Source organism: Naegleria lovaniensis (assembly GCF_003324165.1).
Source record: "Naegleria lovaniensis strain ATCC 30569 chromosome Unknown tig068, whole genome shotgun sequence".
NCBI lineage: Eukaryota > Heterolobosea > Eutetramitea > Acrasida > Naegleriidae > Naegleria > Naegleria lovaniensis.
The window spans coordinates 1-24,637 of NW_025407890.1; the positions used below are offsets into that span (position 1 = coordinate 1).

Sequence of the window (24,637 nt, forward strand, 5' to 3'; positions counted from 1 at the left end):
ATTCAATCTGCCTTAATGAAATTTTTGAAAATAATTTTCACACAACCTTCATAGACCTTGTCCCAAAGGATTTTTACTGTGAAAATACACATACCATTGCTGCATGTGAATCCACTCAATACTGTCCCGAAGGTTCCATCACGTATCAACTCTGTCCCAAAGGATACTATTGTCCCAACGCCACTGTGAAAATTATTTGTCCAGTCGGATATTTCTGCGCCCAGGTTCGATTCGTCCAAGTGAATGTTCTTGGTTTTTATCGTTGTGTCCTGAAGGCAGCAGTACGGATCAAATGACTGTTGGAGGATTGATCTTGTTTGGAAGTATTTTGTTTTTAATTTTCATGATCAATGTCATTTATGAAATTGCTTTCAAATTGTATGTGAAAATTAGTGCCAAATTAAGAAAAAAGAGACGAGAATTGGGAGAAAAATCATCTCTATTTTCAGCTAAACAGAGAAGAGATTTAATGACATCTTCTATGGCGACTGCAAGTTTTGTTCAAGACAATTTCACTGTGGATATTGGATTTGAAAATTTGGGACTAATTTTAAGAGGTTCAGGAAAGAAAGTCCTTCATGGTGTGACGGGTGAAATCAAACATGGACAATTGACAGCAGTGATGGGTTTGTCAGGATGTGGAAAATCAACATTCATTACGACATTGGCCAATCGAGCATATTATGGAACTCAAGTTGGAAAAGTTTTTGTGAATGGAGTGGAGGAAAAATTATCAAATTACAATCGAAGAATTGATTTGTACCTCAAGATGATATCATGATTCCAACCATGACAGTCGAAGAGACGTTGTACTTTTCTGCAAGAACTCGATTGGACGCTAAAAAGTCGAGAAAGGATATTGATGCCATTGTGAATGATGTCATTAAGGTATTAAATTTGGAAGATGTGAGACATTCAGTTATTGGAGATCAAGAGAAGAGAGGTATTTCTGGAGGTCAACGTAAGAGAGTGAATGTAAGTCTAGTTGAATATGTTTATCTTTTAAATTCATCTAATAACACGAATTTAAATTACCATTGCCAACTCAAACACCACACCTTAGGTTGGTATTGAATTGGTCTCCTCTCCTCTTGTTCTCTTCCTAGATGAACCCACCAGTGGTCTCGACAGTGCCAGTTCCAAAGAAGTTTGCGAAGCTCTTCAAAACATTTCCAGAGCTGGCATCAATGTCATTACAGTCATCCATCAACCTCGATATGAAATTTTTACCATGTTCGATACTTTACTGCTTCTTGGAAAGGGTGGAAGAACCATTTATTTAGGACCTGTGGACCGAGTGGAAGAATATTTTGAAAAAGAATTTGAATTTGTGAAACCTAATGGAATTAATTTGGCTGATTTTGTTATTGACATCTCAGCAGGAATGGTTGAAAATGAAAAGTATCCAAATTTCGATCCTCATTCATTGCCAGAATATTGGGAAGAGAGAAAACACAAATATGATACCAATGCTCGTGCAAGTTTGGGAATTGGAGGTTTTCTTGATAGAGACAACACGACATCAACACCATTGGTCAATCCTTCTTCAATGTCAACTTCGGTCAACTCAACCTCAACCACAGGTAATGCATTGAATTATTACATGACAAAACCTCCACAAATCATGACACCCACTCCAAGATCCAAACGAAAATTCATCAATCCAAGACTTCCATACTTTGCACAATTTTGGATGTGTTTCAAACGAAGTATAGTCCAATTGCTGAGAGGATTACCAAGTCTCGTTCTCGATTTTTCACTCATCTTTCTATGTGCTTCCTTTTTAGGGTTACTTTTTTACAATAAGGTGTATGTAGGTCCTCCTCCATCAAATGTCTATGAGAAATGTCCTGGAGATTTACAAAAAGTTTGTAAACAACCTGCCGACGATCCAATTGCTACCATTTCAGCATTAATGTCTCTTTCGATGGCTTTGATGGGATCCATGGCTGCCCTTCGAGTATTTGGAAAAGAATATTTGAATTTCTATAGAGAGAGTCAAACAGGTCTCAGTACTTTTTGTTACTTTTGGGCCAAGGATATGTCCATGTTGATTGTGAATATTTTTGCACCCATTGTGTTCTTGACCATTTACTACACGACAGTTGCACCACTCGCCTCCGTGTTGGAATATTACTATGCATTGCTTTTGGTGTATTGGGCTTCGTATGGATTGGGTTATTTCATTAGTATAATTGTCAAACCAAATGTTGCACAATTGACATCTGTAGTGATTGTATTCATTTTCAATGTGTTTAGCGGTTCTACAACTCCTCTTCCAACACTTCGTGACATGTATTTCCCGATTAATATTTTCCCAGCTCTCTCCTATTTAACATACAGTCATGAAAATATTTACCTTATTGAACTTGAAAGATATAGACACTTGTATAACACAACTACGAGTATGGAAAATATGGGTTACAAGTGGGATGAGTTGGGCCTTACAATTGGCATGGTAGTGGTATTTGGAATGCTTTTTAGAATTGCTTCATTCGTGGCTTTGGTTTGTGTGAAACCATCAAGTTTGTTCAATTTAGCCATGTTTTCTATTCAAAACTTTTTCTTGAACAAAGTTAGAGCCATTATGAAGAAGTTCAGAAAGCAGTAGGACAATTTTAAAAAAGTCTTTTCAATTATCCATCAAAGGCACTCTCAGCTCCACACACGAAAAGTTCTCCGCTTGAACCATCCAAACAAACTCCATATGGATATCCCTTGTCAACAACTTCATACGAATCAATAAATTCAAAATTGTCTAATGAGAACACTTGAATTCTTACATTGTCACAATCCGATACAATAATATGCTTATTGTCACAAACGACTCCACATGGATTCTTGAACAAACCAAGGTCACTACCAATGTTACCAATGCGCTTGACACTTTGCCATGAACAATGTCCTTGATCATCTTTACATTGAGTAAATATTTGAACGGAACTGTTGTTCTCTACAGTTGTGACGACCATGTATTCTTTGTTTTGATCTCTACAGCTTGGATACGCAAACGTAATGGAAAATGCTCGATCGACACGAAACTTTGACAAGAGTTGTCCATTAGAAGCGTTCAGCTCAACCACCTGATCGCTCAGAATATCACAAACATATACTGAAGATTTTTTAGACCGAGGAATTGCAATTCCTTGAGGCCATCCACAATGATCGCTTTCCCAAATTTTTCGCCATTCCACCTTGTTGACATTCTCCAGACAACGCTGTAAATCATATTTGAAAACGCATTGATCACAGGCAAATATTATCAATGTATCATGCCCTTGATTGTCTTCCTCGATACACATGTATCTAGGCGACGAGCGTGGAGCGTTTAGAAAACATTGAAATTCTTTGGTTGCCAAATCAAAAACAACAATTCTGGCACTATTGCATCGGCTCACTAAAATACAATTCAAATTGTATGATATAACAACGTCTCCAATATCACAGGGAGTTATTCCATGCTCTTGTTCTTTAGGATCAAGAAAAAAGCCTCTGATCATTTCCGATTTCATTGCAAATGGTAAATTTCTGATCTTGAAATTTCTCATCTTGATTTGTAATTTTGTGTACAAACTTTGATTTTTTTCATCATCATGGCTGTAATTATTTTCCAAATGGCCCGATGAACGTGCGTGAGTGTTGGGCGCAAGATCCGTCAAAATAAGCCTTGTGCCAGAGAGCATTTTTTTTTGTTCACAGGCAATTAATTCACCACAATTATGTCATTGTCTCTGATACTGTCAAAATCATTTTGGCACGAATGATTTATTTACACTGTTGGAATGGCAATACACGATTCATGTGGACACTTCATTACCAATCTCCATCTCTCACATCATTCTTATTAAAAGTACCCTTATATGTGGTCACATTATTGATAGTTACTGAGGAATCGTTTTGTTGAGGCCAAGCATATTTCTCTTGATCAATTTCCTTAACAGTTTTAACTTGACTCAAAATGTTACTCTTTCCAACAGAGCCAACATCTTCATTGTAGAAATCAAACCATGGATAATTGTAACTGGAATAGGTCTGAGCAGTAATAGGTGTTGGAGGAACTTCCTCACCAGTTATTTCCTTGTACATTTCACTGTTGACAATGTGAATGAAAATTCTTGATTTTGTCGATTCATCCCAGAAGGAATAACCATAAGGGTCTTCAATAATTTGTTGTTTCATTTTACCACCTGCTGCAAGACCTAATTCTTTGGCTTGGCTATTTTCTGATTTTCGCTTCTTCTTTGATTCTAATTTCACTTGGTTGTGGATTGAGGATGATGAAGAAGATGATCGTGGCATTGGCATGGAGGATTCCGTTGCACAACATACATCAAGCATATCATAGTTGCTTGACGCGGATTCACACTGTGGCATTGGACTATTGACCATAGGAGGTGGGATTACATAGGACGACGTAGTTGTAGAACACGATGATGAAAGTACTGATGGAGGTGGTGGCGGTAAGCAGGAGCTTGCCGAACATGGTTGAGCAAAAGAGTATGGTTTTGGAGGTTGTGAAGGTGGTTGAATTGCAGTATCTTTCTTTGATTTGGAGAAAAAGCCAAAACCAGATTGTTTTGGTTTTGAATCAGAAGGAAGAGTGGTGACAGTTCTCGATGGGAATTGTTTCAAACGTTTGTCATGATGTGGTGCGTAGGCAATAATTTGTGTACCACCCACTTTTTCCTCACCTGTCACTTGACCTTCAACTGTGTAACCACCTCCGAGAGGCATGGCCACAAATTGCTTAATGTATCCATCTCCTGCATTGATACCATCCAACCATGGTTGCAATGGTGTGACTACATAATCTTGAACATTTCTTTGTTTGATTTGTTCATCCCAAGTTTCTCCCGATAAGGCATTTACTTTTCCGACAGCAATTTTCAAAGCATGAGGATATTCCGAATTGAAATTCATAAATTCTAACCACATGGCTTCTCGTTGATAGAGAGGAATGAAAACTCCTCCTTGTTTCTTCCAAGCTTCTGGCACTCGATCGAGATAATCATCGACTCGTTTCACTGGAAAGGAACCCAATGATGGTGGCAATGGATAGATCTTGCCATCGTCTGGAATACGAAGTGTTCTGTGGAAGGTTACTCCAATATTATCTTCGACTTCGTTATTGGGATTGTAAAAGATGAGTTGATTACCTTCAACCTTGACTGAGAGTTTGTTTGGAGGCGTTGACATGTTGTTGACCGAATTAGTGTGCAATGAGTTGTTGGTTGTTCAAATATTTTTTTTTGTTTTGATTTCTTGTTGTTTCTCTCGCTGCTCTTATTTGTGAGCTCCAAAGCAAGTTCATGCCCAAAAGGAGATCAAAAGGACCGAGTTCACAGTTGCTACTCAAACTTTTTCACCTTTATCACACAAAGATGTAAACATTTACACACACCAAACTCACATCAAACATACCCTCCTCATCATTCGTTTCAAAACGTCTTCGTGTGGCCACACATGTCGCCATCTTACAACGCTGCAGTGGCAACAATTTCAATTCTCCAATATGAGCGTGCTAATTTGGCCTCCACAGTTGCTCGTGGTGGTGCATGACCTTTAGGAACCCACTGATCCCACACCTTATTCATGCCATCAAAATCAGACATGGACGCAAGAAAGATTTGAACCATCAATAGTTTGGTCTTATCGGTTCCTGCTTCCTTCAATCGTTGATCCAATGCTGCAAGTACTTCCTCAGTTTGACCTTCAATATCCTTCTTTCCATCATCATCGGGAACTTGTCCACTAATGTAGAGAACGTTGCCATAGACAGCACTTTCACTATAACGATTACCAACATGAAAACGAGTGATTCTTGTTGTGTCGGATTCGGTGTTTGAAATTAATTCATTCTTTTCTGAATCAGAGAGTGATGATGATGATGACGGCACTGAACATACAGCTTGTAATTGAACTAACACTTGATCTTGTAATCCTCCTTCAAAAGAGGTTTGCAATTTACAAGATGGTAAATGATAATTAAATTCTTTCATCAAGATGGATAAACATTTCGAGTAATCTTCCTCGTTCCGAATCGTTACACTCACGTGCTCAATCCATGAAATGGTAAAATTGGGAATTTTGTGTTGGAAAGCCTTCACAATGTTATAAAAGGCTTGCTTGGTTTGTTGAGAAACATCATCAGAAAGTAGCAATTGATTGTTTGAATTTATTCCATCAAATCCCGATGTATTAGGAATGAGGTATTTCTTTTGTTGAGATGATGATGAAGAAGGAATTTCAATGACTTGAATTTTAGAGTGAAAAGACTCGGAACTTTGCATTTTTCTTTGAATTGCATTCATCCACTGTTTGCGTCTTTCATGAGTGGAAAACAGATCGTCTTGGAAATACAAGCTCCTATGAGACAGTCCTTTGCGAGTCAATTGTAAACAACAGAGGTCAATATCTCACAACGACAAGAATGTGAAAACCCTCACTCTTTTGTTCATAGGGAATCATGTTCATTAGCAATCATTAACAATTCGTGCATGGAACAAGTAAGGTAAACACCATCAATTTACAGAAGCGTATTCTTTTTTTCAGATCACATGATTGACACATGACGCGAATTATTCCCACTCCATAAAAATTGCCCAACCATTCTCCCTACTGGACTCTTGTTCTGATCATCTCAACAACACACATCGTCCAGAAAAACAACAAGCGAATCAATCAACACCCTTCCACTCGCTGCAACAACAACAACGAGTTCTTTCATCATTTGCCAACAACAATATAACAACCAATCCATATAACAGCCATTCATTACGACAACACCAAAATGTCCACTCGTTCCTCCAATTCTAACTCATCATCTGGTACCGCAAGACCCAAAATCGGAGTCAAAGACGAAGACTTTTATCCAACTTCTCAATGGAACGCTTTCAAACAAACATTTTCATCACTCGCCAAAGCAGCCACGAAAAAGAAGAAGAACAAGTCGGGAACTTTGACAGCCAAATCAGCATCGGCTCTCTCGAAAGCCTCTTCTGGAAATAGAGCTTCATTGCCGCACGCGTTACAGGCTCATCATCAACCATCTTCTTCATCATCATCATCATTGGAACAACAACAAGAGGAATATTCCACTCCTACAACTCCACTCACAGCAAATGCTTCTGTGGTGGGTGGACATTATTACACTCAAAGTGTTTCAACAGGTAATTTAGAAGGAACTTTTCATCGAAATTTATCCATCTCGAGTATTGATGAAGAAGTCTTGTCGTCAACAACAACGACTTCAGGAGGAAATTCCACACCACGAGGTACTGGTGTATTGACAGGTACTAGTAAGAATAATAATGGAGGAGGTGTCACCTTGTCAGTGGCGCCATATGATAATAATGATGTCTTGTCGAGCACGTCTTCATCGAGTGAGAGTGGAGTGGTCATGTTGGAAAGTCCAGCTGGATCACAAAAATCCGAATTGCAAGTCATTTTGAATTCAGCAAATTCTACAACGGTATGTTTTTTGTCTGTTTCACAATGAATTATTGATCTTGGATGTTTTCATTCTAAAACACATTGATGTTGTCTGTTTTCATTCTTGTGATCCTGGACCAATTTCATACAACACACAACACACGCATCATCACCATCGACAAATAATAATTTTCGTACATTGTGATGAATGATTTTCATGGATCACAACATGTCAACTGTATTATCGGCACACAACCATGACGTGACATTTCACACAGAGCTTTGAAGATTCTCCAACAGTTGCTTCAATCACTCCTTCCTTTGTGTCGAATGGAGAGAATGATGCTGCTGCAGCCACTCCAGCCACAACCGAAGACATGTATCAAGATAATGAACCAGCCAACACAGCAGAAGACTCCATGTTTGCCAGTATCACGGAATTGAATCAAATCAAACCTGCCATGATGTATCACTATGTTTTATACAAATTTGTGAAAAATCCTGAATATGACGATCACACGAGTTCTGATAAATTTGAAGAATTTGTCACACAATACAGCGAGATGTGTGCCAAAGCAAAAAGTGAAGCCACAGAAGGAATGCAAGAATTTTATTCATGGACAGACAAGGAAATTAGAAAATTGAGAGATAAGGAAAAACCTCGATCGTTCCTCATTCATCAAGCTGCCAAATATGATCGATCTTCCTTAATTTTCGTTCTAGTTTCAAAATACAAGTGTAATATAGCTGCTCCTGATGAATTTGAATCGTCACCACTTCATTGGGCTTGCAGTCACAGAGCCGCTGAGGCCATCACAATTCTTTGTCAATTGAAAGCCAAAATTAATGTTCGAGACAAGTATGGAAAGAGTCCTTTACAATTATTAATTACAAGAGCTTGTCAAGATGAAGAAATTGGAGATTTAGAAAGCGCAAGAAAATGTTTCAAAGCAGCAAAGGCCATGTGTAGCATGTTTGAAGGCGATTACAATTTCAAAACAAGCGATTCGAGCACTGTTTTACATATTGCTTGTGAATTTGGCCGAATTGAGACTGTGAAATTCCTAGTGAGTGAATCTGCTGAGGCCTCCAACTCGAGTTCTGGCATGGCATCCTCGTCACAAACAGGAAATAAGGTCCTATTGAACGCAAAGGACAAATTCGGAAGAACTCCAATCATGAGAGCTGCTGCCAATGGACATTTAAATATTGTCGAATATATTCTATTGAATACCAATCCGGCAGTAGTATTTGGACCAACTTCAAGAGATGACAAGAAACAAAACATTCTTCATCATGCTGCCGTTCAAGGAACTGATGCTCTCATTAACAGACTTGCCTTTTTAAATCCAAGTGCTTGTGCCTCCATGATGAAAGAACAAGATGCTCTCGGAAATACTCCACTCCACTTGGCCGTGCAAAATTCAAATGTGAAAACAGTGAATTTATTAATGACACTTCTTCATAAGGATAGTATGAATGTTCAAAACGAGAAGGGTGAAACTCCTCTCCATTTAGCTTGTAAACTCAAAGAAAAGAATATTGCAGAGAAATTATGTGGGTATTTATATCAGAGCGGAGCCAATCCATCAACGAAAGATAAGACTGGACAAACTCCAAAACAATTGGCCACTGAAAATGATTTACAAGTAAGCTTTGTGAAGAAAAAGAAGTAAATTCGATTTTTGTGTTTATTGAAAGTTGCGTAAAAAAAAATGAAAGTGGATGAGACCAGTAGCAACAATAACCGCTCATCAGCCATGAAGGAATCAACAACAAGAGATGATGAAGATGAACAACGATTGATTGGCATTCGTAACGCAATGAATAATTTGAAAACAAAAGAATCTGTTCGGATTTGTCCATTTTGTTTGCAACAAATTTCTGTCCCGATGATGACTCACACCGAGAAATTACAGGATGATGATCATCTCCAAGATGAATTATCGGAACATGTTTCAATTTGTTTAAATTTATGGATCATTGAAAGAAGAAAATTATTTGATGAAAAGACAAATATAGAAAATATTCATTCCAACGAAATTGTTGCAGAAAGCACAAACAAAAGAAAGTTGGAATGTTGTTGGTCGAATGAAGAAGAAAGAAAATCAGTCATGAATCATCATGAAACTGCCACAAAAAAGAAGAAACAATCTTCAAATTTCATGATTGAGAACAGTCCCATGGTTGACGCCGAACACAACAACGAAAACTGTATTACTAGATTGGACCATGTACTTGGTGATGACATGTTGTTTCAAATTCTGACATTTCTTGATCAGAGTTTCCTCATTCACACTTGTATGAGAGTTTCCAAATATTGGTATGAACGAGTACTTTTCATTCCCATGACTTTGTCATTGTATGACCATCACAGTACGACTCTTTCAACATTGAAAATGATTACATCCCATCCAAATACATTCAATTTCACTGAACTCTCTATTTGCAACAAAGATACTGAAAAAGCAAGGGAAATCATCCAGTTAATTACAAGAAACAACAAATTTAACAACATCAAATCGTTAACTCTGGAAGATTTTGGTCTTGAGAAACAAGATATTTCTGAACTTGCTTCAGGATGTTTCAAATCATTGACAACATTATATTTACACGATGAATCCAAAACACTTGATTCAGATTGTTGTGATGTGATTGCAAATTGTGTTCACATGAAAGAATTGCGTGAATTGAGCTTGTCTACGAATCATGGAGATGATATCATTCAATCACTTTGTAACAGTGAATACATCAAAAATCTCACTTATTTAGATTTAAATAATTGTAATGTGAGCAAGAAAGGAGTTACAATACTCGCTAAATGTGCATCAATGAGCACGTTAACCAATTTAAACCTGGGTAATAATGGGATTGGTGAAGAAGGTGTGAGTGCAATTGCAAACAGCTCCATTTTGAGAAATCTTAGTATTCTAACTCTCAACGAATGTCAACTTACAACGAATGAAGCTCGATCACTTTCCAAAAGCCCATATTTAAAAAATATTACAACATTAGACCTTTGTGAAAATGCTATTACTGACGATGGAATATTGGAGCTGTGTGAAAGCGATCTTTTGAGAAATGTCACAAATTTAAATCTTTCACTGAATGGTATTGGAGATAGAGGCATCTCATTCATGACTTCCAAGATGTCAATCATGAATAATCTGACCATATTGCAACTTGATAACAATTCCATCACATCAATTGGAGCAAAACTGATTGCTGAAAGCAATACAATGCAACATTTGAAGGAATTATCTTTAATCAATTGTGAGATTGGTGATGAGGGAATGATTGCCATTTGTCAAAGCAATTTTATGAAAAACTTGACAAAACTTTTTGTTGATGGTAATGCTATTTCAGAAAGAGGTATATCATCTCTAATATCAAGCCCTTTCTGTTGTACATTACAAGACCTCTCATTGACAACTAACGACATTAGAGATGAAGGAGCACGTTTATTATCAACAGCATCATTTCCCAATCTGATAACTCTTCAGATATCAAGTTGCGAAATTGGAAATGATGGACTTTGTTTTATTGCAAATAATTCATCATTTTCCCAACTCACCGATTTGGATGTTGGTTTTAATAAGATTTCCTCAGAGGGAATTCAAGCCATGTGCAACAGTCCACATTTGAAAAATTTGACCGATTTATCGTTGGCTGACAATACTCTTTGCTTTGATGATGTCATGTTAATTGGCAGAACCTTCGAGAATTTGAAATATTTAAGCACAAGTGGATTGTCAACCGAGAAATTGGAAGCAATGTTATCAAAACTCCTACCAAAATGTGAGCTTCATAATTGGGAATTTTAAAGTATCTGGACAAGTGTTATTCAACTCCACTTACAACAAAAAAATAATCATCCAAATATTTCTCATCACCACAACAACCACTCAAGCAACAATACTCGTAGTAACCACATTATGAACTTATTGAACAGCAATATAAACTTGGGCTGCATTACTAATACAACCACCACCTCACTCACTCCGGAAATCAATGTTAATGTTGAACAAACTTCTCATGACAATTTGGACTGCATACTTGGTGATGATATGATGCATCAAATTTTAACGTTTCTGGATCATAAATTCCGGGTCCACACTTGCATGATTGTTTCAAAATATTGGTATGAACGAGTGCTTTCAATTCCATGGTCGTTATCAATACGCGGACATGACATGGCCACTCTTTTATCAAAATTACAAAACATTACATACTGCTCTCAACGGACGTTCAACTTGACAGAGATCTCTATCAAAAGCCCAAGCTACGTCGTGAGTGCAACCGAAATTATAAAATCAATTACAACAAGTCCCAAATTCAGGAATATCAATTCGTTAAGTCTCGAGAATTTTGTGTTTGGAAAAGAAGATATTTCTGAAATTACTTCAGGATATTTCAAGACTTTGACCAAACTGAGTTTGTATCATCCTTATCATATGTTAGATACAAATTATGGTGACAGAGTCATTGTGAACAGCGAATTATGCGATGCCCACAAAAAAGTTGATGTAGATAGTGCTGACATTATTGCAAATAGCGTTCACATGAAAGAATTACGTAGGCTGAGATTAACGACAAAGTTTGGAGATGACTTGATACGAGCGCTATGTGACAGTGAATACATCAAAAAGCTTGATTCGATTATTTTACAAAGTTGCAATTTGAGTAAGAATGGAATTATAATGCTCAGTAATTGTGCTTCCATGAACAATTTAACGGAGCTGGAAGTATTGTATACATTCGGTGAAGAGGGTTTGGCAGCAATTGCAAATAGTACCGTTTTACGAAATTTACGAGTTTTAAATCTCTCAGCCAAGATTTTTCAACATTGGAACGCCAACGCTTGTCGTATCGGAAAAACAGGGGCTAAATTACTGTCTAAAAGCTCCTATTTAACAAATATTACCAAGTTAGATCTTGAAAATAATAATATTGAAGATGAAGGAGTGTTATCAATATGTGAAAGTGAATTTTCGAGAAATATTACGCATTTAAATTTGGCAAGTAATGGTATCACAGAGAATGGTATCTCATTTTTAACGAAGCTTACTTCAAAAATGGTTCACCTGATCACGTTACATCTCGACCTTAATTATATCACATTACATGGAGCAAAAATGATTGCTTCAAGCAGAGTAATGCAACACTTGAAGGCAATTTCTTTCCTCAAATGTTACATTGGTGATGAGGGGATAGTGGACATTTGCAACAGTGAATTTTTGAAAAACTTGACGTCTCTCATTGTAGATAGTGACACCATTTCAGAAAAAGGAGCACGCATGTTATCCATGGCATCAATTCTCAAACTGAAATCTCTAAGTTTACCAAGTTGCAACATTGAAAACAATGGACTGATTGTTATGGCAAATAGTTCAGCATTATGTCAACTCACCCATTTAGATGTTGGTTTCAATGATATTTCCTCCGAAGGCATTCAAGCCATCTGCAACAGTCCATATTGGAAAAATTTGTCCTTTTTATCATTGCGTAACATTAGTCTCAGCGACGATGATGTAGAGCTTATTGGTAGGACATTACACAATTTGCATGAATTACACACAAGTATTTCCACCTCTCAACTGGAGAGCTTGTCGAAACTATTACCTTATTGCGAGATTAATAATTGGGTCACGTTGCTTGACGTGGACTAGAACTCAATATTTCAAGACTAAGTTACATCCTTTGAATAATGTAATTGATGCTACCATATTTTGCAAGAGTGTCAATTTCGTGGATACGATGTTATATGAGTGGCTATATCAAAAATCTCAAGAATTTAGATTTAAAATATTGCTTTGGATTGTTGAGTTTTCACATTTGACATTGTCAAACCAAAAAAATAATGCCGCGAAATTCCAAAGAACAAGTCGATGATGATCGTGATCATCATGCAAATGTTTCGAATGTCACGACCATTGCTCAAAATGAATTATTGTTGCATGGAGGAGTTTCCATTCCGCCAGAATTATGGTTGCACATGGCACAATATATCGGATCATTGAAAGACTTGCTATCTTTTGCATTGTGTCATTCTCACTTGTTGCAACTTTTATTTAATCAAAATTTAAAATTGAAAACAACGACCAGCAGTGAATTCATTTTACAAATGTCACCAACTGCTTTGCAAATGAAATTTGGAAAAGTTGATAAATCTCAATGGAACCAAATGTTGATGAATGAAAATGATTTGTTTCAAGTCACTCAACAACAAGTTTGGAAAAGTTTGGTGTGTTATTATTTTCCAAATTTTGAAAAGTCGTTGAATGTGAAAAATTGGATGCATGTTTTGAAACGACGAATTCAACATTTGAAGCTTTACACTCCTCAATTGCTTCCTTTAAAACCTCAAATTTCCTCAGCACATTTTACACTTGTTTCTTTCACTGATTTATTTATTCCAAAGGGAGACGACTTATTTATTGAGAACTGTGAATGGATTTACAAATGTCCTTTGAAATATGAAGAACTCAACGAAGGGAATCACATCATCAAAGGATCCTCTCAAAATTTACCAGACATTCAATTTTGTTCTGTCTGTTCCAAGAATGTGTATTTAGTGAGAAATCAGGTCGAGTTGAAAGATCATGTTCTGAAAGGAAATTGTGTGGCATATACAAGCGAACCAAAACAAGTATTTCCTCGTTTGATGGGAAGTATTGCATATAATCCTCGCTTTCCTCAGCAACCAACAGCCTTACGTTGATTGTTCCTTATCGATGAAATGTCATGTTGTCTCTGGCGAAAACGATATGTTAGGGTTAGAACATGTCAAGAACATGGAAAGGAAGAAATACTTTATAAATCCATACAGAGCGAGAGTTCACTAACACACTTTTCATCACTGTAAAAAAAATGCCCTTCTTGTCGTTCAAACTTTCTCGAAATTCCAAACAGCAAGTCGATGATGATCTCTCTCATTTGGACTCGACGAAGAAAAATTCTACGAGTTCCGAAACAGCTGATGTAGTGATTGGAAACAAAGAGTTCACGGTGAATGGTTTTGTTTCCATTCCGTCAGAATTATTGTTACACATGGCTCAATATATCGGATCATTGAAAGATTTGTTATCTTTTGCATCATGTCATTCCATCTTGTTGCAACTTTTATTTAATCAGAATAGAAAATTGAAAAGCAGTCCACATAATGTTGTTCAGATATCAGAACAGACTTTGGAAATGCATTTTGGAGTTTCAACCAATCACGAACTCAACTCTCAACTTTTAAGTGATGAAAATGATTTGTTTCAAGCCACTCAACAACAAGTTTGGAAAAGTTTGGTGTGTTATTATTTTCCAAATTTTGAAAAATCATTGAATGTGAAAAATTGGATGCATGTTTTGAAACGACGCATTCAACATTTGAAACTTTACACTCCTCATTTGCTTCCTTTAAAACCTCAAATTTCCTCAAAACCTTTTAAAGTTGTTTCAAGACAAACCTCAACACCCAAAGGAGATGAGTTGTTTATTGAGAACTGTGAATGGATTTACAAATGTCCTTTGAAATATGAAGAACTTAATGAAGGACCTCACGTCATCAAAGGATCCTCTCATAGTTTACCAAAGGTTCAATTTTGTTCTGTCTGTTCCAAGAATGTGTATTTAGTGAGAAATCAGGTCGACTTGAAAGATCATGTCATGAAAGGAAATTGTGTGGCATTTACAAGTGAGTCACTTTTACTATCTCTACCATCTCCACAAGTGATGGGAAGCATGGTCTACATTCCTCCTAACGCACACTTTAGTACCGATATCAGGGCTAGTCCAAAAAGGAGTTACAAATAGAGGAGTACCAAATCAAAAAGCGCTTTGTCTTCATCTTGTTGAAATCTTCCAATATGCTTTCCTGGTCAAACCCATTTATTGACCTCTATTGCATGGCAATCACTTGGTGATTTGCTTGTGTTGGAACATGTAAAGAACACGGAAAGGAAGAAGAAATACTTTAAAAAACCCATTTACAGAGCGAGTTCATTAACTCACACTTTTCGCAATTACACCAAAAAAAAATGCCCTTCTTCTCGTTTAAACTTTCTCGAAATTCCAAACAACAAGTCGATGATGATCTCTCTCATTTGGACTCGACAAAGAAAAATTCTACAAGGTCCAAAACCGCTCGTGCAGCAATAGTGTCCATTCCGTCAGAATTATGGTTACACATGGCACAATTTATCGGATCATTGAAAGATTTGTTATCTTTTGCATCATGTCATTCCATCTTGTTGCAACTTTTATTTAATCAGAATATAAAATTGAAACGTAGTCCACATAATGTTGTTCAAGTATCACCACAGACTTTGGAAATGCATTTCGGAGATTCAACCAATCATGAACACAAATCTCAACTTTTAAATGATGAAAATGATTTGTTTCAAGCCACTCAACAACAAGTTTGGAAAAGTTTGGTGTGTTATTATTTTCCAAATTTTGAAAAATCATTGAATGTGAAAAATTGGATGCATGTTTTGAAACGACGCATTCAACATTTGAAACTTTACACTCCTCAAATGCTTCCTTTAAAACCTCAAACTTCCTCAGCACCTTTTGAACTCATTTCAAGACACACCTCAACACCCAAAGGAGATGATTTATTTATTGAGAACTGTGAATGGATTTACAAATGTCCTTTGAAATATGAAGAACTCAACGAAGGATCCTCTCAAAATTTACCAGATGTCCAATTTTGCTCTGTCTGTTCCAAGAATGTGTATTTAGTAAGAAATCAGTTCGAGTTGAAAGATCATGTCATGAAAGGAAATTGTGTAGCATTTACAAGTGAGGAACCTTCTCTACTCCCGCAAGTGATGGGAAGCATGGTCTACATTCCTCCCATTAGTCCATCTGCTTTCTTTAATGTTCTGAAATGAAAAGTTAGAATTCTACACTTGAAACGAGGGGTTTATTGATAGAGTTTAACAGGCTCCCGAATTAGACTCATCTCCAACAACCTAACCTCAACACAGATGCATTTCAATATTAATTTTCATCTCTTCGAGAGAATAGATGACGTCAGTCTTTCTCTTCTTGAATTTGTAAATGCAAATGTTGGTAGTACCTTTTCCATTGTCAATTCGAATCATATCATGGTCTGAACTGGTTTGGTCGACAAATCCCATATTGGCAATTTGTTTTTGAGGTAAATTTGTGCTGGTAGTTGCAGCAATAAAGAGTGTTCCACCTGGTTTGAGGTTGTAGAAAGCTTGGACCATGTATGGAGTAATATTTTCTTCCATACCTTTGTTGTGCAGACCTGTAAGTCTGTGGATAGGAATTAAGGACGCCAAAACTACTGCTTTCAGTATCTGTGTATATATTTATATACAGCCCCTACAGGAAAGAATCGAGTGTTGGTAAACTTAACATGAAGAGAATTACTAAAACAAACACTCGACCAGCAAATCTAACATCTCTCTAGTGCAAAAAAAAATGTTGCAACAAGAATTCGATCCTCACTCCAACAAGAAATCAACAACAAGAGATGATGAAGATGAACAACGATTGATTGGCATTCGTAACTCAATGAATAATTTGAAAACAAAAGAATCTGTTCGGAATTGTCCATTTTGTTTGCAACAAATTTCTGTCCCGATGATGATTCACACCGAGAAATTACAGGATGATGATCATCTCCAAGATGAATTATCGGAACATGTTTCAATATGTTTAAATTTATGGATCATTGAAAGAAGAAAATTATTTGATGAAAAGACAAATATAGAAAATATTCATTCCAACGAAATTGTTGCAGAAAGCACAAACAAAAGAAAGTTGGAATGTTGTTGGTCGAATGAAGAAGAAAGAAAATCAGTCATTAATCATGAAACTGCCACAAAAAAGAAGAAACAATCTTCAAATTTCATGATTGAGAAAAGTCCCATGGTTGACGCCGAACACAACAACGAAAAATCTATTACTAGATTGGACCATGTACTTGGTGATGACATGTTGTTTCAAATTCTAACATTTCTTGATCAGAGTTTCCTCGTTCACACTTGTATGAGAGTTTCCAAATATTGGTATGAACGAGTACTTTTCATTCCCATGACTTTGTCATTGTATGACCATCACAGTACGACTCTTTCAACATTGAAAATGATTACATCCCATCCAAATACATTCAATTTCACTGAACTCTCTATTTGCAACAAAGATACTGAAAAAGCAAGGGAAATCATCCAGTTAATTACAAGAAGTAACAAATTTAACAACATCAAGTCGTTAACTCTGGAAGATTTTGGTCTTGAGAAACAAGATATTTCTGAACTTGCTTCAGGATGTTTCAAATCATTGACAACATTATATTTACACGATGAATCCAAAACACTTGATTCAGATTGTTGTGATGTGATTGCAAATTGTGTTCACATGAAAGAATTGCGTGAATTGAGCTTGTCTACGAAACATGGAGATGATATCATTCAATCACTTTGTAACAGTGAATACATCAAAAATCTCACTTATTTAGATTTATGTGATTGTAATGTGAGCAAGAAAGGAGTTACAATACTCGCTAAATGTGCATCAATGAGCACTTTAACCAATTTAAACTTGGGTAATAATGGAATTGGTGAAGAAGGTGTGAGTGCAATTGCTAACAGCTCCATTTTGAGAAATCTTAGTATTCTAACTCTCAACGGCTGTAATATTAGAACAAAAGAAGTTCTATCGCTTTCTAAAAGCCCATATTTAAAAAATATTACAACATTAGACCTTGACCAAAATGCTATTACTAACGATGGAGTATTCGATTTGTGTGAAAGCGATCTTGTGAGAAATGTCACAAATTTAAATCTTTCACTGAATGGTATTGGGGTTAATGGCATCTCGTTTATGACTTCCAAGATGTCAAACATCAATAATCTGACCATATTGCAACTTGATAACAATTCCATCACATCAGTTGGAGCAAAACTGATTGCTGAAAGCAACATAATGCAACATTTGAAGGAATTATCTTTAATCAATTGTGAGATTGGTGATGAGGGAATGATTGCCATTTGTCAAAGCAATTTTATGAAAAACTTGACAACACTTTTTGTTGATAATAACAACATTTCAGAAAGAGGCATATCATCTCTAATATCAAGCCCTTTCTGTTGTACATTGCAAGAACTCTCATTGGAATATAACAAAATTAGATGTGAAGGAGCACGTTTATTATCAACAGCATCATTTCCCAATCTGATAACTCTTCAGATATCAAGTTGCAAAATTGGAAATGATGGGCTTAGCTTTTTAGCAAATAGTTCATCATTTTCCCAACTCACCGATTTGGATGTTGGTTTCAATAAGATTTCCTCAGTGGGAATTCAAGCCATGTGCAACAGTCCACATTTGAAAAATTTAACCGTTTTGTCATTACCTTTTAATACTCTTTGCTTTGATGATGTCATGTTAATTGGCAGAACTTTTCAAAATTTGGAGCATTTAAGCACAAGTGGATTGTCAACCGAGAAATTGGAAGCAATGTTATCAAAACTCCTACCGAAATGTGAGCTTATCAATTTCGACATTTAACGACCTCCATTGCAAAAACTGTTTCCGCATTGCTGAGCAATTTATAAATTTATTTTCAAAAAAATTCAATGCTTGAAAATATTTCTTGGATCAGCAAACACTCTCTTTGGATCAAATTCTCGTTTGGCAGCTACAAAATCTCTCCAAACACAATTTCCAAAATTGGCTTTCCAATCACTTCTTCTGAAATTGGGAATGACATTGTCAGCATACAAGGTGGCACGTGGTCGATCCAATTGGAACATGGTTGTCTTGGTAAATAAATCCCAAATTCTTCGATTGTCATACACTTGATAATTAATTCCAGCATCGGTATTTGTGGGTTCATCTCTTCCAATAACTAATAAATAAGACCATTTCGAAGTTTTTGGAATGGACACAAATGGAACACTGTTGAATTGGGAATTCAATAATGGATATAATCCAACGTGTCCAAATCCAGTTGTCTTTTGTGGGGTCCAGTCAGCAATCAATCGATCGAAATCACTTTGTTGAGTTTGTGGATCTCTTTCAAAGACATCTCCAGCAAGATAAATATTCATCCATGGATGTCTTTCAAACCATTGTCCACTTGCAATTAAACCTGGAATGGTGAAATAGAATAAACGTTCATCCCAAATATTGGTTGGCATGTCATCGACTACTGACAAGTCAAAATTCTGACCTGTCAATGCTGCAATTTCTTCCATAGTTGGAGCAGTAGTATCAAATCGTGTGGTAATCTCTAACATGAAGACATAGGTTAAATTCTTTGCTAATAATGCCTCAACTTGAGCTTGTTCTTGAGGAGATCGATAAGTGGTTCTTCCATTCAATGCCCAAATTTGGATATAAAACAAAGTGTCTGGAACAAAGAAAGTTTGAATGGTTTGGACAACTTCGTTTTGAGAATTGGCAATTTGTAACTGATCGACAGCCTTCACCAAAACATCAAAGTCAGTGCTCACATAATGGTAAATTCTAGTCATTGCCTTATTTGGTTCTAAATTCAATCGAACACGAGAAATAATTCCAAATTGACCCATTCCACCCAAAACAGATTTGAAAAGAGTTGAGGAAGAGGTTACATTCACAACGTCACCATCACTTTTAACAATTTCCAATTCTGCGACATGAGCAGCTGCTGGACCTCTAAAATGTCAAATGCCAAAATGTCCATTTCATGATCAACACCATTTCATTATTTACATAAAATAATAAGTAGTGTATAACAAGTATATATGGTGATAATGATTCCATGACAACCTCTTTCATACGTACCTAAAAACAGAATCAGCTCCAATTCCACCAATCGACAAGGATCCTCCCAAAGTAATTCCCAAATAATCTGGAACTACCAAAGGTCTTAAATTATGAGCAGCTGCAGCTCTGACCACAGACACCCATTGAGCTCCAGCAAGAGCCCAAATTGACTTTTGATTGGCAGCTGACACTTGAATGGTATCAGAAACTTGAGTGAAACGTGAACCCATATCAATGAGAATGTAGAGAGGAGGAACAGCTTGTTCATGATCGGCAATGTTAAGAACTTGAGCAGCTGCTTCGACATTGCCTCCAGCACCTTTTCAATTCCAAATTAGCAAGTGTGGATATAAAAGGAAAGATAACAGGAGATGATCATAATACCCAATTCAAAAACGAAAACACCACACGGAATCATTTCCAAACCGATAGGTCATTTTAAAAATTTATAATCATTATAAATATTGTCCAAAATATAATTGTAACGAACAATTACATCATCATCATCATGAACATACCTCTAATCACTACTTTAATTCTTGCAAACAATTCGTGATGTCTATAACTCGAATTCTCATCATCATCATCTTGAACTCCAAAATTATTGACTTTCACAGCTCTCATCAATTTTGACAATTGACTGACTTGAGTTGGAACGAACACGACAAGTGGCACATTGTGAAGAATGTGTCCATAATCTTCAGCGTACTTGTTTAATAATTCTTGTGGAGCTGGTGCTGGATTTGAAATTTGTAACACAGAATTTAAAAGGAATAAATCATCTCGTTCGGCCAATGTAAAGCTTGTCAACAATTTTTGAACCGTTCTCTTGTAAATGTTGGCAAGATTGGCATTTGGCACGGAACAAGGAACTGTAGTAAAGTTGGATGTGTACGGATCAAAGGCAGAGTATGGAACAAAATTGGGAGGAATGGCTTGCACGATCGTGAGACTCACGAACAACAACAAGGCCAACACCACACCAACGGCAGTGGGATTGCGTGGACCTGCCATCTGTCAGTGAGCGTGTGAATATTTTTTTTAAATGGGTTTGCGTTGTAACGGACCGTGATCACAAGTCACTTGCAAAACCAATACCCTATCCTTCCCTTGTAAGAAATTGAGATCAAAAAAGGTATGGGTACAAATATCACAAAAAGGTATAACATGAATATTTGTGTGAATAATTCATTAGAAAAAGAAGGAATGCATTTCATGCTCGCAGAACTATTTGGAAAGCATTTGCTCAGGCATACGTTACAATTGTAAACCGAAAAGCTGGTTACAAACTTTCCTTGATCATGGATTGGTATTTGACGCATAGGTTTGTCATGATTCAACAACTGCAAAACGAAACTCTTCCAATAATGATGAACAAATCGATGTCGTGTCTACAATTCTTTTGAAAATAACGCCAAAGCTCTCTCGAAATGATCTTCAATAAATGGTCGATCCTCCAATTGGACAGCACAAATAGTAAATTTTTCTTCACACACTTCTTGAGAATGTAATGTTTCTTTCACGACAAACCATCGTTGTTGTTCCATGTCCGAATCCGAATTGCTTTCAGAAAAATAATAATAATGATTCTTAAAGACAGTCAAGTGAATTAAATCTTTCACATTGGGATAGAGTTCAGAATCGAATTGACACAAGGCATCGAAGGCAATCTTGGCATCTTGTTCAGTATGGAAACAGAAAAAGAATGCATCAGATGCACATTGCATGGGTGGTACAAAGCAATGAGATTCTTCAAATAAATATGCATGTTCTTTCAGTAAATGCTTTTTCATCATGTTATACAAGACGTTCAATTGTTCATGTTCTGCAATTTCAATCATTTTTCGTGTGGAAAAGCCATGATTCAATTTTCCAAAAACTGGATGTCTAATTGTGTAGTGAAAATTATGGAAGAGCTCAAAAGTTGTCTCCTTATTGAGAAACTGTCTCCAAGTCATGTTGCTTTCAGGGCTAGCTCCGAAAATATCAGGATCTAAAGTTCTCAATGTGGAAAAGTTTGCCTTTGCCAAATCAATAAAACAAAAGAATTTTCCCTTGTAGTGCTCTTCACACACAGAGCTCGAGTATGGTAAAATCTCAAACGATGGAGACGGTATCAAGGTCTCATTGAAAATTCTCTTGTGAAGAATTGATCTCAATTCAAACTTGTCATTTTCATTGTCACTTTCTACTAAACATTTCAATTTTAACACGGATGGATGTAATTGCAAATTTTCCAAAATGTGTCCCTTAATGACTTCTTCAATTTTTCGAACAGCTCTCACATTTCCATGAAATTCATCTTTCAATAATTGATTAAACTTGTTATACAATGTTGGAATCTTTTTATCTCGATACCAAAAGAGCCATTGTTCCCAGGCCGTCTCCAAATCGTGATCACTCATTTTCAAATTATGCAAACGTTTAAACATTTTACGTTTAGCAATTTCTGCTTCTCTGACATGAGCTTGATAATTTTCAGTTGCTGTCATTGGATCTTGTGTAGATGCATTGCGAATTCTCTCTTCTTCTTCCAACTGTCGTTGAATAATTTTTTTAAAACGAATCTCATTAGGTTCACGAGCTGCTTGTTGACTTGCCTTGACCGATTGCTTTGTTGAAAATGGAATGTGAGAGAGATCCATAGTTTTGGGAAGAAGAATTAAATATTCACATCCTTCTTGACTGAAAATATCTTTCCAAAATAATTTTCCATTGAGAGGAATGGATTGAGATTCATCATTCTGTTGTGAATTCAACATTTTAGCCTTCTTCTTTTGATGGTTCGGAAATGATGCTGTTCCTATTTGAAGGCTACAATTTTTGCATTGAATGATCAATTCTTTAGAAGAATGATTCTGGACAATTCTCAAATTCCAAAGGAAATGATTGTTGCTGCAGTGGAGTGTCCTCATTCATGATTTGAATTGAAATAAACGGTCGATCCATTTGTTTAATTAGCATCACCGATTGTCTTTCCGAACCTTCCAATGATGAAATATTTAATACATTGCCACATTTTCCACACAATAACTCAATACTGGAATGATGAACATGATCGGCCTGAGTTGGAAATTTATATCCGATCATGGCCTTCATTGGATGTTGGTTTTCTCGTTCCAAATAGGTCAACAATTCGTCCACGTTGATTCCTTCAATAGTGGAGTGAAGCATTTTTTTTGTAATGAATGGACCGAAGTCGTTTTCTGAGGTTGCACTTGCAGTTTTACTCCTTTGAGAATCAGGTTCATTCTAGCAGTGATTAATATTGGTCCTTCAGTTCTCTCACTTTCTTTAATAAATCAACAGCAGCATTGGAAGTAGTGACGTCTTGCTCTCCTAAATATTCTGACATTTTACGGAAATAGTTGGACTTTTCTTGTGCTGAATTCAATTCACAATTTTCATCATCAATAGCTCTAAAGTAAGGATTCAATTCAAATTCTTCCCAAATGGTTGTTGGAACACAGAATTCTCCATTATTGCTCAAATTTTTGAATTTTTCCAAATATTGGGTGACAAGTGGCACATTAGAAATTCTGTCTACCAAAAATTGAACATTCTTTACAGTATATTCATGTCCACAACACAACAATGTTCGTTTTGCTTCATTCACGTCCGAAAATAATGATCGAATCAATTGAATATTTGAGTACATGTCTTGGGCTGAACCTTCAAAGAACTTTCCACATCCAGCTATTGTGGAATAATCACAAATTCATACAATCCACGTGAATAACCATAATTATGGTTCAACATCATTATAATACCGTTTCATGATCCAAATATAATTATATTTAAAATAAATATTGTTCAAATAGAAAACACTCATTTCATCGTCGATCTTACCTGCAAAGATGGTATCTCCACTGAAAACACAATTCCATTCATCTCCATTCTCCTTCTTATTCTGCAAAACATAACAGACATGTCCTTTCGTATGACATGGCGTATGATAGGCTTGAATTTGTGTTTGATCATCAAATAATTTAAATTCAAAGCCTTTTCTTTCTTCCGTTGGAATCACCTTATTTACTGCTTCCGATTCAGTACCTCCATAAATTTCAATCAATGGATCGGTCTTTTGAAAATAGGAATTACCACCTGCATGATCATAATGTTTATGAGTACAGAGAATGGCAATCAGCTTTTTATCTTGAAATTGATTTTGGACATCGGAAAGGTATTGTTGGATCTTGGCTGGGTCAGCTGGATCTACCAATGCAAATTGTTTGGTACGATGATTGATCAATGCATAGCAATAATTATCGGAGAAGAAGGGAAGTAATTGCAATGAGAGTATGGAATTGAGACGAATGGTTTTCGTTTTCAACATTTTTTTAGTTGTGAAAATCTTTTTTGCAATCCACGAAAAGGTTCACGAGAGATTAAATTTGTGCATCCTTTTGGATCATCGTTTAATGTCCGT

At 36.3% G+C, this 24,637-nt stretch overlaps 16 protein-coding genes across 16 annotated transcripts; 8 read left to right on the plus strand and 8 right to left on the minus strand.

Annotated features, from left to right (window-relative positions):
* Window positions 1-292: 292 nt before the first annotated feature.
* C9374_013181 (uncharacterized protein) lies at window positions 293-2,611 on the plus strand (the record flags this gene model as incomplete). Its single annotated transcript, XM_044689029.1, has 3 exons — window positions 293-759; window positions 825-975; window positions 1,064-2,611. The coding sequence occupies 3 exons, from the start codon at window positions 293-295 to the stop codon at window positions 2,609-2,611; spliced, it is 2,166 nt and encodes a 721-aa protein (XP_044541904.1).
* Window positions 2,612-2,636: 25 nt separating this feature from the next.
* On the minus strand, window positions 2,637-3,683 carry C9374_013182 (uncharacterized protein; the record flags this gene model as incomplete). The annotated part of the gene is made up of 1 exon (XM_044689030.1): window positions 2,637-3,683. One exon carries the CDS (start codon window positions 3,681-3,683, stop codon window positions 2,637-2,639), a length of 1,047 nt encoding a protein of 348 aa, XP_044541905.1.
* Window positions 3,684-3,813: 130 nt separating this feature from the next.
* Window positions 3,814-5,196, minus strand: C9374_013183 (uncharacterized protein; the record flags this gene model as incomplete). The annotated part of the gene is made up of 1 exon (XM_044689031.1): window positions 3,814-5,196. One exon carries the CDS (start codon window positions 5,194-5,196, stop codon window positions 3,814-3,816), a length of 1,383 nt encoding a protein of 460 aa, XP_044541906.1.
* Window positions 5,197-5,474: 278 nt separating this feature from the next.
* C9374_013184 (uncharacterized protein) lies at window positions 5,475-6,290 on the minus strand (the record flags this gene model as incomplete). Its single annotated transcript, XM_044689032.1, has 1 exon — window positions 5,475-6,290. One exon carries the CDS (start codon window positions 6,288-6,290, stop codon window positions 5,475-5,477), a length of 816 nt encoding a protein of 271 aa, XP_044541907.1.
* Window positions 6,291-6,790: 500 nt separating this feature from the next.
* On the plus strand, window positions 6,791-9,107 carry C9374_013185 (uncharacterized protein; the record flags this gene model as incomplete). Its single annotated transcript, XM_044689033.1, has 2 exons — window positions 6,791-7,471; window positions 7,710-9,107. The coding sequence occupies 2 exons, from the start codon at window positions 6,791-6,793 to the stop codon at window positions 9,105-9,107; spliced, it is 2,079 nt and encodes a 692-aa protein (XP_044541908.1).
* Window positions 9,108-9,146: 39 nt separating this feature from the next.
* On the plus strand, window positions 9,147-11,255 carry C9374_013186 (uncharacterized protein; the record flags this gene model as incomplete). The annotated part of the gene is made up of 1 exon (XM_044689034.1): window positions 9,147-11,255. One exon carries the CDS (start codon window positions 9,147-9,149, stop codon window positions 11,253-11,255), a length of 2,109 nt encoding a protein of 702 aa, XP_044541909.1.
* Window positions 11,256-11,885: 630 nt separating this feature from the next.
* C9374_013187 (uncharacterized protein) lies at window positions 11,886-13,100 on the plus strand (the record flags this gene model as incomplete). The annotated part of the gene is made up of 1 exon (XM_044689035.1): window positions 11,886-13,100. The coding sequence occupies one exon, from the start codon at window positions 11,886-11,888 to the stop codon at window positions 13,098-13,100; it is 1,215 nt and encodes a 404-aa protein (XP_044541910.1).
* Window positions 13,101-13,291: 191 nt separating this feature from the next.
* On the plus strand, window positions 13,292-14,152 carry C9374_013188 (uncharacterized protein; the record flags this gene model as incomplete). Its single annotated transcript, XM_044689037.1, has 1 exon — window positions 13,292-14,152. The coding sequence occupies one exon, from the start codon at window positions 13,292-13,294 to the stop codon at window positions 14,150-14,152; it is 861 nt and encodes a 286-aa protein (XP_044541911.1).
* A 149-nt stretch (window positions 14,153-14,301) lies between these two features.
* C9374_013189 (uncharacterized protein) lies at window positions 14,302-15,234 on the plus strand (the record flags this gene model as incomplete). The annotated part of the gene is made up of 1 exon (XM_044689038.1): window positions 14,302-15,234. One exon carries the CDS (start codon window positions 14,302-14,304, stop codon window positions 15,232-15,234), a length of 933 nt encoding a protein of 310 aa, XP_044541912.1.
* Window positions 15,235-15,458: 224 nt separating this feature from the next.
* On the plus strand, window positions 15,459-16,316 carry C9374_013190 (uncharacterized protein; the record flags this gene model as incomplete). The annotated part of the gene is made up of 1 exon (XM_044689039.1): window positions 15,459-16,316. The coding sequence occupies one exon, from the start codon at window positions 15,459-15,461 to the stop codon at window positions 16,314-16,316; it is 858 nt and encodes a 285-aa protein (XP_044541913.1).
* An 87-nt stretch (window positions 16,317-16,403) lies between these two features.
* Window positions 16,404-16,682, minus strand: C9374_013191 (uncharacterized protein; the record flags this gene model as incomplete). Its single annotated transcript, XM_044689040.1, has 1 exon — window positions 16,404-16,682. One exon carries the CDS (start codon window positions 16,680-16,682, stop codon window positions 16,404-16,406), a length of 279 nt encoding a protein of 92 aa, XP_044541914.1.
* A 193-nt stretch (window positions 16,683-16,875) lies between these two features.
* Window positions 16,876-18,966, plus strand: C9374_013192 (uncharacterized protein; the record flags this gene model as incomplete). The annotated part of the gene is made up of 1 exon (XM_044689041.1): window positions 16,876-18,966. The coding sequence occupies one exon, from the start codon at window positions 16,876-16,878 to the stop codon at window positions 18,964-18,966; it is 2,091 nt and encodes a 696-aa protein (XP_044541915.1).
* Window positions 18,967-19,031: 65 nt separating this feature from the next.
* On the minus strand, window positions 19,032-21,222 carry C9374_013193 (uncharacterized protein; the record flags this gene model as incomplete). The annotated part of the gene is made up of 3 exons (XM_044689042.1): window positions 19,032-20,097; window positions 20,227-20,527; window positions 20,727-21,222. 3 exons carry the CDS (start codon window positions 21,220-21,222, stop codon window positions 19,032-19,034), a joined length of 1,863 nt encoding a protein of 620 aa, XP_044541916.1.
* A 377-nt stretch (window positions 21,223-21,599) lies between these two features.
* C9374_013194 (uncharacterized protein) lies at window positions 21,600-22,970 on the minus strand (the record flags this gene model as incomplete). The annotated part of the gene is made up of 1 exon (XM_044689043.1): window positions 21,600-22,970. One exon carries the CDS (start codon window positions 22,968-22,970, stop codon window positions 21,600-21,602), a length of 1,371 nt encoding a protein of 456 aa, XP_044541917.1.
* Window positions 22,971-23,052: 82 nt separating this feature from the next.
* C9374_013195 (uncharacterized protein) lies at window positions 23,053-23,382 on the minus strand (the record flags this gene model as incomplete). Its single annotated transcript, XM_044689044.1, has 1 exon — window positions 23,053-23,382. The coding sequence occupies one exon, from the start codon at window positions 23,380-23,382 to the stop codon at window positions 23,053-23,055; it is 330 nt and encodes a 109-aa protein (XP_044541918.1).
* An 88-nt stretch (window positions 23,383-23,470) lies between these two features.
* On the minus strand, window positions 23,471-24,544 carry C9374_013196 (uncharacterized protein; the record flags this gene model as incomplete). Its single annotated transcript, XM_044689045.1, has 2 exons — window positions 23,471-23,904; window positions 24,058-24,544. 2 exons carry the CDS (start codon window positions 24,542-24,544, stop codon window positions 23,471-23,473), a joined length of 921 nt encoding a protein of 306 aa, XP_044541919.1.
* Between the last annotated feature and the right edge of the window lie 93 nt (window positions 24,545-24,637).